Source organism: Archocentrus centrarchus, chromosome 22 (assembly GCF_007364275.1).
Source record: "Archocentrus centrarchus isolate MPI-CPG fArcCen1 chromosome 22, fArcCen1, whole genome shotgun sequence".
Taxonomy (NCBI): Eukaryota; Metazoa; Chordata; class Actinopteri; order Cichliformes; family Cichlidae; genus Archocentrus; species Archocentrus centrarchus.
Window position 1 is genome coordinate 15323347 of NC_044367.1, and position 12517 is coordinate 15335863.

General features: G+C 39.4%; 2 protein-coding genes across 6 annotated transcripts; one reads left to right on the forward strand and one right to left on the reverse strand.

Annotated features, from left to right (window-relative positions):
- Nucleotides 1–2428: 2428 nt before the first annotated feature.
- On the reverse strand, nucleotides 2429–4420 carry LOC115773047 (uncharacterized). 3 transcript variants are annotated; one of them, XM_030719550.1, is made up of 5 exons: nucleotides 4210–4420; nucleotides 3907–3976; nucleotides 3739–3813; nucleotides 3389–3481; nucleotides 2429–3286 (listed from the first exon to the last, which is right to left on the reverse strand). In XM_030719550.1, exons 2-5 carry the CDS (start codon nucleotides 3931–3933, stop codon nucleotides 2651–2653), a joined length of 831 nt encoding a protein of 276 aa, XP_030575410.1. In that variant the 5' UTR covers nucleotides 3934–3976; nucleotides 4210–4420; the 3' UTR covers nucleotides 2429–2650. The 3 variants fall into 3 exon arrangements, with proteins under 3 accessions (XP_030575410.1, XP_030575411.1, XP_030575409.1); XM_030719549.1 differs by having other exon boundaries at nucleotides 2496–3286; nucleotides 3907–3962; XM_030719551.1 differs by lacking the exon at nucleotides 3907–3976 and having other exon boundaries at nucleotides 2430–3286; nucleotides 3739–3860.
- Nucleotides 4421–5008: 588 nt separating this feature from the next.
- On the forward strand, nucleotides 5009–12058 carry wdr20a (WD repeat domain 20a). 3 transcript variants are annotated; one of them, XM_030719285.1, is made up of 5 exons: nucleotides 5009–5351; nucleotides 7384–7566; nucleotides 8017–8786; nucleotides 8907–9354; nucleotides 11230–12058. In XM_030719285.1, the coding sequence occupies exons 1-5, from the start codon at nucleotides 5088–5090 to the stop codon at nucleotides 11281–11283; spliced, it is 1719 nt and encodes a 572-aa protein (XP_030575145.1). In that variant the 5' UTR covers nucleotides 5009–5087; the 3' UTR covers nucleotides 11284–12058. The 3 variants fall into 3 exon arrangements, with proteins under 3 accessions (XP_030575145.1, XP_030575144.1, XP_030575146.1); XM_030719284.1 differs by having other exon boundaries at nucleotides 8017–9354; XM_030719286.1 differs by lacking the exons at nucleotides 8017–8786; nucleotides 8907–9354.
- The last annotated feature ends 459 nt before the right edge of the window (nucleotides 12059–12517 follow it).

The following is a 12517-nucleotide window of genomic DNA, read 5'->3' on the forward strand; positions in this document are numbered from 1 at the left end:
TAAGAACACCAGTGATATGATTTTTTACTTATTTTTTTTATATATATATACTAAATGAAGCTGATATTATGGATTGTCCTAAATGAAATGCAAGAATATCACCATTGCCATTTTGGGCAGTTTTGTCAACAGACATGAACAGAATCAGGAAGAACCTACGCAACAACCAAATGAGTCTTTCCTGAGAAACAAATGTTTTAGGTCAGGCCAGAATCCAGATAATCTCCTGACTTCCAGGCAAAATGACACAACAGCACAAGCCAGACAAACAAAATTCACTTGGAAATAAACACTCTAAACTTGAGTTTATCTCTGTCACCATCTTCCGTTTAGTTATGCATTTGATGGTTTTATTATCCAAAGTTTAATGCTATGGTAAAACCTTCACTGAGCTGCCAGGCAAAACTACTTAAGTTGCATCCTTCATCCATCCACGGCCACCTGCTGGTTGGAGGCATCAGTGTGTTTTTACTACACACTGTTAACTGCAGGCTAAGAATGAACTATAGAATTTGATGACAAAAGATCTGAAAGGAACATTGATTTCTGTATTTTTACTCTATAAACCATTGCAAAGATTGAATGTAAACAGGGGGAAAACATGCAACTTGCTGTTCTTCCAGTCCTGCATTTTAATTCAACCCATTTTAAAATAGTATACAGACAGATCCAGTGTGCTGGATTTCACATTAAACTATCAAGATGTGAGTGAAGTGCAGAGTTTCAGCTTTAATTCAAGGAGTGTGTGTTAAGTGTTTAGGAATTACAGCCATTTTTATACAATCACCCACTTTCAGAAGGTCAAAAGTAATTGACAAGCAGTTTTATGGCCAAGTGAGGCCTGTTCCTGTTATCCCATGACAAATTAAGGGGACAGATGGATAGTCTAGGTGTTGAACTAGCTAGATAAACCTAAGAGAGATTAAAAAAAAAAACTATAGGGGTGATCAAATCAACACAATAATCTGGTACATTGTTAAAAGGAAGGAATGCACTGACTAGCACACCACCACCAAAAGGCCTGAAAGATCACAGAAAACAACTAAAGTGGATGATCACAGAATTCTTTCCTTCATTAAGAAAAACCCCTTCACAACATCTAACAAGTCAAGAACATTTTCAAGGAGATGGGTCATTGTCAAAGTCTACAATCAAGAGATGCCTTCATGAATATAAATACAGAGGATTTACAGCAACGTGCAAAGCACTGGCTACCCTCAAGATAAAGAAGGCAAGATCAGACTTTGCCAGGAAACATCAAAAAGAGCCTGCACACTTCTGGAAAAATATATTTGAACAGATGAAGCCAAGATACACTTGTATCTGAAAGATGGGAAAAGTATGGTGAAGGAGAGAAACGGCTCATAATCTGAAGCATATTACATCATGTGTGGGGGCAGTATTTTGTCATAGTCACATAAGGCTGTCAGTTGAACCGGGCAACTATTGATGTGACTGATCATACACTAGATTGCCAAAAGTATTCATTCACCCATCCAAATCATTGTATTAAAACGGACGCTGCAAGCCAGGCTTTCTTGTCCAATATCAGCATCTGACCTCACAACTGTGCTTCTTGAAGAATTGTCAAAAATTCCCATAAACACACCTTGTGGAAAGCCTTGCCAGAAGAGTTTAAGTTGTTATAGCTGCAAAGGATGAGCCTACATCATATTAAACTCTATGGATTAAGAATTGGATACTATTACAATTATTTGGCAATATAGTGTAGAAGCAGTAAGATGAATTCTAAAGTGTTCAGGGGTATACTCTGCTCAGATTTAGCCAAATGCTGCAAAACTGATCAGACAGCACTTCACAGTGCAAATGAGTAATGACCCCAAGCATACTGCAAAAGCAACCCAAGAGTTTCTCAAAGACATGGGATAATTCTTCCTTAGCAAAATCAGTCCCCTGATATCAACCCAAAAAAAACATGCTGTGCAGTTACTGAAGACTAAACTGAATGCAGAGATCCAAAAACAAGTAGCAACTGAAGGCAGCTACAGTAAAGGCCCAGCAGCACATCTCATGGGAGGAAATTTAGCATTTGGTGACGTCCATGGATGCTAGACCTCAGACAGTAATTGACTGCGAAAGATATTCATCCAAATATTAAAACATTTATATTTAAAATTATGTAGTTTGTCCAATTTCTTTTGAGCCTCTGAAAACAGGAGACCATGTATAGTTTTGCTAAACCCCTTCAAGTAGCGCTAAATGTCTGCACTTGAATCACATATTAACTGTTTGAGGCAACATTAGATTGTGCTTTTAAAAGGATTTAGAATAAGTTGTGTAAATTCAAGTAAACCTTCTGCAGTCTGCAGATACAAAGACAAATTAACACAGGAATGCTTAAAAACATGCTGGGAGCCACTGGAAGCTCAAGGATTTTTTTTTTATTCATTCATTTGGATTTGAGTAGCTCATTTGGACAAAAATTAGAGTTTAATGAGTCACCTTTGGCTAAATTTCAGGCAAGCGGTAGCTGCTGAATGCCATCAGGAGTTGCTCGAACTTAACTATTTATGAGTAAAGAAAGTGCAATTTCAAATAACTATTTACAGTATTTCAGTCCACCTTAAATCTTTTAGAGTATTTAATGTGGGTTCAGTCTGTCAGTCGGTGGTTAGAGAACTAACATGGTTTAGATGCAGAATCGTTTGTTTCCTTCTTCCTTCATGTTGGAGACACACTGCTTCTTCCTTTGTCCTAATTCCACCACTTCTACTCCAGGGAGATTCAGCTTTCTCTTGTGAAGAGATCCAAAGTTACACAAGCAGGATGATCTCTCAGAAGAGCAACCCAGCATCTGGGATGAACTCCCTTCCACTGAGGTTTGAGGTTTAGGTGGGTGAAGTGTGGAGGATCCTGTGATGTGTAAGCCTGAATCATCGAGCTGCAATTCCATGTCCATGGTTTGGGTGTGTGTCATTGAGTCGGTTCCCCTCTCTTCTGAAAGAGTTTTACAAGCATCCCTGTCACTGTGAGAGGGCAGAGTGTCGAGCTCACAGGCGCACCGGTCGGAGTCACTTCCACATTTCATCTGGATATCCAGAAGATTTTGCTGCTCTCTCAGACAGTTTCTCTTCTCATTCTGCACCCCTTCTCTGAGGGCAACAGAAGCAGAGTGATGAAAGATAAATCGCCTGGTTTGGCCCAAGAGTCGACATCCTGCTTTTCCACCACCTTTTGCCTGCTGCTTTGTTTGCCTGCTGGAGACACTGGCATTGATAGTGGACCCGTCAGAATCCTCTGAGCTCCCATCATACGGGTCCAAACACTACAATCATAATAAGCACATGGATGTTTATTCGTGAACACAAAGAGAAACAATGCATTTTTCCAGCATAAATGGATGAATAAGAGATAGGAGAATGCAAACCAAAGAATAACAGCCACGCCTTCCTGCAGGCTTGTGTGTTAGTGGCAATGCCTGCCATGAGGCCCCACTCTCTGGTGCACTGCTCACACATCCCTACACACAACAACCAGGGGTTCAGCATAAACAAGATTGCAGTTATACTGAAAAAAAAATCAGTGCATGCCCAAGGCTTCCTGTATTGAATGATTACACTGAAACTGTCTCGGAGTTTCTAAGAGGTATTTTTTTTCCATAAAATATGTACATTATTTGAAAAGTGCTTTGACTATAATTTATACTTACAAATGTGCTTATTGTGTCTGTGTGTGTGTGTGTGTGTTTATTGGCCAAATTATGAATTCAAGCAGTACCATAGTACTGGTGTCGGACCATCTTGGACTGATTTCGGAGTCAGAGCCTGTGCTGGATTCCATGTTGCACATTTCCTAACAGAAAACAAAGGTCATACCAGTTCTCCAAGACTGCAAGTGATCTGAGAAGAAAGCAGAGCACCTGAAGATGGGCCCAAGTAATCTTACCATGTAATTCAAAGTAAGCTGGTCCATATTGTTGGATGTATGTCTATCAGTGCTGTCTGAATACAGAAAACTATATGCAGATTATAGTGCAATACTGCATCAATCAAAGCACACCCAAAAACTTATACTAATTTATATATATATATATATATATATATATATATATATATATATATATATATATATATATATATATGATTATGCATATGTTGAGTTGTTAAGTTTACAACATAAAAGAATGGAATACACTAGGAAAATAGGACGCCCAGGGACAAACTATTTTTAAATGGTAGACACTGATACCTGGAAATGAACGTTGTCGTCTTCTCCTGTGTGCCATGATATTTGGCGCGTGAAAGAATTTTCTTGGAAATACTGCAAATATGCCGAGATAAGATGGTCAGGAATGCTGCTAGATTAATTAGTTAGCAGGTGCCTCAGATAGGAGACATCCAAGTGCGGCCACAGTCAGGAGAACAGGCTACACAACTGCAGCCACAAGATTTTATCAGTCACAAAGTTGGCTCAAGATTGTGACAAAATAATACGTCCGGTGATTGCTTTTTCAAAATAAAACTTATGCTGCTCCTGCTATTTGAGTAACTGTTGTTTTCATATAGCTTTAAAGCTCATTCTGACCAAAGTAAAGTGTGTGTGTTTGAAATATATATTGTAAACTGTACTTTAATAGCAAAGCAGAAACTGACGCGATAATAAGGTCAGACGTGGGGCAATAATTCAAGCAATGACTTAGTACTAAATATTTAAAACCTTTACTTTTCAAAATGTATATATTGAGTTTTAATACAATCATGTCTAATGTTTGTGGAACAAAAAAAAAAAACAAAAAAAAAACACGCCATGAATAAATACATTTATTTATTTATTAATAAAAAACAAAACAAAACAACAGCCGGGCAAAGCTAAACCAAGATTTTAAGTTATTGACTGAGTAAGTCGGAATTTCGAGATACGTATCACGAAATTTGTTCCGTGGCGGAAACAAGATTCCATATAAAGCTGATATTGCGATGATTTCAATAGCCCACAAAGCTGTCACAACTTGTTTAAACTAGTCTCATCCCTTCCACCAGTTCCCCGGTGAACCATTGGGGGGAACGGGAGAGTCGGAATGGCCGCTCGCATCCGTGCGTAAGATCCGGCCTGGGGGAAAGGGATGAATGTTAATTTCAAAGATGGCGGCGGAGGGAGGAGGGAAGGAGATGAACGAAATTAAAACTCAATTCACCACTCGGGAAGGCGTCTACAAACTCCTCACTCACTCCGAATACAGCCGTCCCAACAGGGTGCCTTTCAATTCGCAAGGCTCCAACCCCGTCAAGGTCTCCTTCGTGAACGTCAACGACCAGTCGGGCAACGGCGACAGGATCTGTTTCAATGTGGGCCGTGAGCTCTACTTCTACATTTACAAAGGCGTTAGAAAGGTAGCATGCTAATGTGGCTTATGTCAGCGGAAATTTGCTACTGCAAGTTAAAATACAACATTGCTGTGTGAGGTGTTGCTGGAGTTTAGGCTTCTCTTTGGCGTATTAAATCACTCTGACAGGTGCTTGACTTTGAAATTAGCTGCAGCTAGCTAGTTAGCTCGAACCTAGCCTATTAGTTAGCAAGCCAACGCAACTGGCTAACGTTAGCAAGCCAGTGGGTACTCCGAGGCCAGGGGCTAAAACTCCCGTCTTCTCTCTGTCACACTGTTTAGTTTCACTTGATGGCGGGTTTTTCCGGTTAGATAAATATCATGAGGGTTAAGTTGACCTTCTGTAATGATTTAAGTTGTCAGGGCTTAAATTGCTTTTATAACGGGTTTGGTTTGTGATGAAATTGCCAGTGTCAGCGGTGACAGATTGACGCTGCCTCTCTAAACACCTGTCGATGTCCTTTTGACTGACAGATGTCGACAATGACTGTGATACGAATTCATTTGGCTAACTGCTCCCGTAATGGCACTCTGCTTCTGGGTTAAGGATTCTTCTTGAGGGGTTGACCTAATCAAACTAAGCTGACTTGACATATTTTTGGGCTGTAATAACAAGTCAAAGGCGTCTTTGATTAGGAGATCTAGGAGTGCTCAAAGTATAGTCTTATGATCTGCTTAGATTTTCAGTCACTAACAAGTCACTTGGATCTTCAAAAAGTTAGACACATGTATTAGTGAGTTCAACATAAAGTGGAGATGACATGATAATCACTAAGTATGCAGTGTTCAGCTGTCATTCAGTATGAAAATGCAAAGTGTCCACATGCTACTCTTGATAAAATGAGGAAAATATGTTGTGTCACAGCTTAAAATAGTTATTAGCTGACAGCTGTTTTGATTGACATCACAGATTGAGTGAGCTGACAATGAAGCAGTGTCTCAAAGCCTTTTCCATATTTATGCACAGACGTGTGGTCGTTTTTAGAGTAGCAAAACCGTATCTTGGTGAAACACTGCCATAAACGGGAGATGTTTGGAGCAATTAAGAGCTGAAGTGTCTATAGTAAAAGAACAAAGCTGTGCAGTGACCTCAGTGTTTTTAATATGTGCAATGCAAGGTGGTCAGAAAATGTTAAATGCCAGGTTACTGCCCAGCTGGAAATGACTGGGTCATATGTTTTGGAAAATTAGTCACCATTACATTTGTAAGATAAGCAGGGAGTGGTACGGGATTTATTCTTCTGATATAAATTGTAGCAGACATAATTTCTGTGAAAATGGAAAATATTAAAAGTCAGGCGTTAGTGTTTTGTGAATTCTTACTTCCACCACTCTTGATATATGCATGTTTTTATGCATGTTCATCAAGACAGTGCCTAATGCAATGATATTATTTATTTTTCTGCCATTGTGAAACAAAATACTTTTTGCCTTTGTTGGACTCTTGATCAAGACCTCCATTGACATTTATGCTCTTTGAGGCAAAACAAAAACTGTCAATGGCACATCTCACAGTAATGGAGGAACCACTGAGTCATCATCTTACTCTGAAAAGAATTTTCCATTCTACCAGTTGTGCAAACTGTTAATCATTAACAAATTTAACTGTTGTGTTGTATTCGCTATCTGCAATGTACGTCCTGCAGCTTGTAAGCAGAGGTATAATGCTGTTTTCCTAAAACACCTGAAACAATTACTTTGTGGCTATCATTTTCTTCACAGAGAAAAGACTTCTCTGTGAAGAATGTCTTCCACATTTTTAAGTGAACATCATCTACACTATGTTTTTCAATGTTTACTATTATTTTCCTTCCAGTCACTTCTACTGTATGTTTGGTTCAAGATGCGTGATTTAAAATGCATTGGCTTAAAGAGTTAATTTCAAAAGGCAGATTTGAGTGTCTCCTTTCTGTTTGAGATAAAAACACAGCACTCTCAGGTGCGATGGCTTATTGCAGCAGAGTAGATGAAGTTGTTTTAGATATTTAAAGGTTACTGCAGTCCGTATGCATATGCATTCATCCTCACTCTCTTTCTAGGCCGCTGACTTGAGCAAGCCCATAGACAAACGCATTTATAAGGGAACGCAGCCCACGTGTCATGACTTCAACCACCTCACAGCTACAGCAGAGAGTGTGTCCTTGCTGGTGGGTTTCTCAGCAGGCCAGGTACAGCTCATTGATCCTATCAAGAAGGAGACAAGCAAGCTCTTCAATGAGGAGGTAAGTCTGAAGGACACAGGGTAAAATAAAATTCTATATACTATTATTGTAGTATTGTTTATGGTACATCTTACTGTCACTACATTTTTTTTTTTTTTAGGCCCCAGGAAATGAAAATGTGTGTTTTGCATCTCATCCAATCTCACGGAAATTGATAAACATATACTCCACAATTAATTTACAACTCACAGGATTTTTTTTGTTATACTGCTTGACATTTTTATGCATTTAAAGCATCTTGATGACAAAAAATAATATTTCCAACAAATTTGCTAACTAGAATATTACCAAATGGACAGAGACTTGTTTTAAATCATAAAACTTTAAGCTTTTTGAGAATACCAACTTCAGTGTGTTACTGTACTAAAGTTATTTTTTTTCGTCTCCCCCTTCTCTTCTGCTCTCTCCTACCCCTCCTGCCTCTCAAACTTCAACCTTTTCTCCTGACAGAGATTGATAGACAAATCCAGAGTAACATGTGTGAAATGGGTGCCAGGCTCTGAGAGTCTGTTTCTAGTTTCTCATGCCAGTGGGAATATGTACCTATACAATGTGGAGCATACCTGTGGCACCACAGCACCACACTACCAGCTACTCAAACAGGGAGAGAATTACTCTGTACACACCTGCAAGAGTAAATCCACGAGGAACCCGCTTCTTAAATGGACTGTAGGAGAGGGAGCGCTGAATGAGTTTGCCTTCTCTCCAGATGGGAAGTTCCTCGCCTGTGTAAGCCAAGACGGCTTCTTACGGGTGTTCAACTTTGATGCTGTTGAGCTTCATGGCACCATGAAGAGCTATTTTGGTGGTTTGTTGTGTGTGTGCTGGAGCCCTGATGGAAAATACATAGTTGCAGGTGGAGAGGACGATTTAGTGACTGTGTGGTCGTTCTTGGACTGCAGAGTCATTGCCCGAGGTCACGGCCACAAGTCGTGGGTGAGTGTGGTGGCTTTTGACCATTACACCACTAGCGTGGAGGAAAGCGACCCAATGGAGTTCAGTGGCAGTGATGAGGACTTCCAGGATCAGATGATCCATTTTGGACGAGACCGGGCCAACAGTACACAGTCTCGACTGTCCAAGCGCAACTCCACAGACAGCCGGCCTGTTAGTGTCACATACCGGTTTGGCTCAGTGGGTCAGGACACTCAGCTGTGCCTATGGGACCTCACCGAGGACATCCTTTTCCCACATCTTCCGCTCTCACGGACACGGACACATACTAACGTGATGAATGCTACCAGCCCTCCTGCTGGTGCTACAATAATAACTAACACCTCTAGTAACACTACTAATGGAAACAACAGTGGTGCCAATACTCCTGGCATTAACTCCCTCTCTACTACTTTACCACGTTCCAACAGCCTTCCCCATTCAGCTGGCACCACAACGGCAAACAACACCAACAAGGCCAGCAGCGGCAGTGGAATTGGTAGTGGTATTATGGACAGCGCTATTGCTACAGGTGTGAGTAAGTTTGCCACACTGTCACTCCATGATCGAAAGGAGCGGCATCACGAGAAGGACCACAAACGCAACCACAGCATGGGCCACATCAGCAGCAAGAGCAGCGACAAGCTCAACCTGCTGACAAAAACCAAAACAGACCCTGCTAAGACTCTAGGCACTCTGTTGTGCCCGCGCATGGAGGACGTGCCCCTCCTTGAGCCCCTCATCTGTAAAAAAATAGCACACGAGAGACTGACTGTACTCATATTTTTAGAGGACTGTTTAGTGACTGCTTGTCAGGAGGGATTTATTTGCACATGGGCGAGGCCAGGCAAAGTGGTAAGTTCATTTTAATGTAGGAAATGGGAAGAAATGTGAAGTGATGGCAGTAGTGAGCCACTAAAGCAGAGAATTATTATTTTGAAAGCATACATGAAACTGTGGACATTTAGAATACCACTTCTAGCTTTTATAGTCAAATTGAAGAAAGAAACGTAAGATATAAGAGTTTGTTTAATGTACACCTGCTTTCCAGTGCCCAAGTTTCAGAAAAAAACCCTATGCTATGACAATATAGTTTGTGGTTATATAATCAATTCTGATAGAATTTTTTGTATGGATCTGTGAGATGAAGGAAGCCGTTAATCCACATGAGGTGTGTTCATTGGTTCACCATAATCATCCCACGATGCATAGCCAACAAGCCATCTACATATGTTGTCACATTTAGAGCGTTAGGGTTTGGTTTTCTTGTAGTCGGATCCATTTCCTGGTTAGCAAGATGCTCAAATTTCATTAAGCTCAGACACTCGCAAATCACTTACCACACTGTTTATCTCGCTTTTTTTTTTTTTCTTCTTCTTCTTTCCCATTAGCAAAGCTACGATCAAATCATCCAGGTGATATAAGCAGCTTCTCAGTTCTGGCCAGTGCTGACTGTTGCTTTCTTCAATTAAAGTGTCATTAATGGTAGAAAATTAAATTGTTAATTCTGTTAAAGCTCCATTCAATCTGTCCCTTGCTTAATGTGCTTTCTTCAAGCCACTGACTGTGATGAAGATATTATCACATAACTCTGCAGCCACTGTTTGTGATTTTTTTTTTTTTTTTTTTTTTTTTTGTTGCTCAGATGACAATTACTTCAAATCAACATTTTGAGCAAATGCTTTATCTGGTGTATGTAATTATGTTGCAGCTGTGATATCAATGCCTCAGAGTAATCAGTTACCAACATTAGATCTTATTTTCAGGTTGGAGATGCAGGTTGTGAAAAGGCTGAGGTAATTATTGTTAGGCCTGAATTATGCTTTGGCATCGGGTCTTTGTGGAACCTACATAGGTAAATGGAATCCCCCCCTGAACCCACGCAGTAATCACAATCTTTGTGGGCAGCGTTGACCCATCATGTAGTTCCTTTTCTCGAGATGCGCACATCAAGTTATATCATGGGGTTCAGGGGGGATTTCCGGTTATGTGCATAGGCCAGACGCAGAAGCATAATTCAGGCCTTAGTTGATATTAAATTTGCCATCAGTTTAGGACTGCTGATTGCAGACCTAAACTGAGACTATTCAGATTTGATAAAACACTGTTGAATACCAGCCCTACTCACATTTCAGCCTTTATGCTAATGGCTCTGTATTTGTCCAAAGACTCTCTGCACTTCTTCACATGCTTACAGCTAAATATGTGTGTGCATGCTTACATACCCAGAATGATGCAGATCGTCTGGATATGCAACATGACTAAAAGTCTTGCTATTTAGTGTGGAGAGACATTCATATGGTTAAAAAAAACTTCAATACTAAGCTTGAGGCTGTAGAAAAGTTATTTTTTAATACAAAACCCATGACTACAGAGACATGGACCATGGATAGTAAGGATCAGGTGCATTAGAAATGTAATAAAATGCCAAATGTTCTTGAGGGTCACATCAAGAGGTTCATACAGCTAGTTATAAAAGTGCCTTGATGACTGACGTTAATAGGCTCATACTGTACACCAACTTTGTACTTTGACCGCTGTGCACAGGCTCTTCATTTCTTGCAGCGACTGGGATATGGAAAGAAGAGGCAAATTTTCTAATGAGCTACTTGTTATATATGTATTTTTTAAAATTTTCTTTCTTTTTTTTTTTTTTTTTTTTTTTTTTTTTTTTTTTGCTTCAGTATGTGGACTTTCCCAATGCAAATCTCCTTGTTTTCCTTTTTTCAGGGTTTATTGTCATCCCAAAACCAAGCCAGCTCTCCCAGTGGAACAGTAGTATAGCCACAATATTTCTGCTGCTAAAGAACCCTGCAACCCAGAGTCTGATGCTGCTCTTCACCCTGCAAGCATTGCAAGTTTTCCTTTTCTTTTCTACCCCTCCCTCTCCCAGTTTTGTTAATGGCTTTTCTGTTGTTTTTGTTTATCACTCACTTGACTTAGAGAAGGAATGGAACAGGAAAAGGTGTGGTGCAATTGTGGACTATTGTGCTTTTGTTCTCTCAACTTTTAATACATTTTTAGATTTTTTTTTTTTTTTTAAATCTTTTTTTTGTGTGTGCGTGCGTGTCAGATCTCATTAGGCTTTCTGGAATTAATGCTTGGCTTTGTTAGATGCAAACCAGACAACTGTGGCTTGAGACTAAAGGGACAGTTCATTTAATTTTCATAAGCTCTTTGTTTTGTTTAACTTTGCCATGTAACCCAACTCAGGGTTACTGACTAAAATATGAATTTTAGGAGGACTGTCCTTTTATGACCAAGTGCGTAAGCATCTGAAATTTTTGCATCCATCCACATTCACCCACCACTTAATGTCTTTTCTTGAATAGAATCTCCCCATTGATGACTTTGCACTGATTTTGTTAGCTACTTGTTTGTTTCTTATATAACTACTCTAGTGGAACAAAAGAGGGTTGAGGACTGCCTTGTTCCACTTGGCTTTACCATCCTCAGTCTTGAAATCTGAATCTATAAAGCTGGATGCTGCAATCATAGTCTTTTTAAAGGAAAAAAAAAACAAAAAAAAAAACGGTTTGCACTTAAATTAGTTTTATTAGAAGAATATGGCTTTACATTTTTGGGTGTGCTCAGAACTCACAGATGGCTAACAGTAGGTGAAGAAAATGATTTAAAAAACTATTAAAACCTTTATCTATTGAGCATTTATTTTAATATTATTTCAGATTCAAATCTGCTCTGTATCATAATGTGTATATTGTAATTAATTGATTTGATGGGGGCCTAAGCAAACTACCATTATTCCAGTGGAAGTTTTGTCATTGATAGTTATATTTCTAAAGCCTAAAGTATACATATTAATAATATTAAAATAATCTTGAATACACTGTTTTCTGTTTTTATTTATTCATGCACTCACATGTAATTTATTTTGCATAACAAAAGCTGCAACGTCTAATGTGGTAGTGTGGAAATGTCAAGAGTGGAATCAGGTAATGATTGAATGTCAACACTGCTCAACTTCATAGCAGCTGTGTTTATAAAAACATGCATCTGT

Bases quoted from the DNA above. Each gene is read 5' to 3' on its own strand.
- LOC115773047 (XM_030719549.1), bottom strand. From the start codon at position 4,246: ATGGCACACAGGAGAAGACGACAACGTTCATTTCCAG. The intron at 3,963-4,209 runs GTATCAGTGTCT...TTCTGTATTCAG, and splicing joins ACGACAACGTTCATTTCCAG to ACAGCACTGATAGACATACA. The intron at 3,482-3,738 runs GTACTGCTTGAA...TGTTGTGTGTAG, and splicing joins GGTCCGACACCAGTACTATG to GGATGTGTGAGCAGTGCACC.
- wdr20a (XM_030719284.1), top strand. From the start codon at position 5,088: ATGTTAATTTCAAAGATGGCGGCGGAGGGAGGAGGGAAGGAGATGAAC. The intron at 7,567-8,016 runs GTAAGTCTGAAG...TTCTCCTGACAG, and splicing joins GCAAGCTCTTCAATGAGGAG to AGATTGATAGACAAATCCAG. The intron at 9,355-11,229 runs GTAAGTTCATTT...TCCTTTTTTCAG, and splicing joins GGGCGAGGCCAGGCAAAGTG to GGTTTATTGTCATCCCAAAA.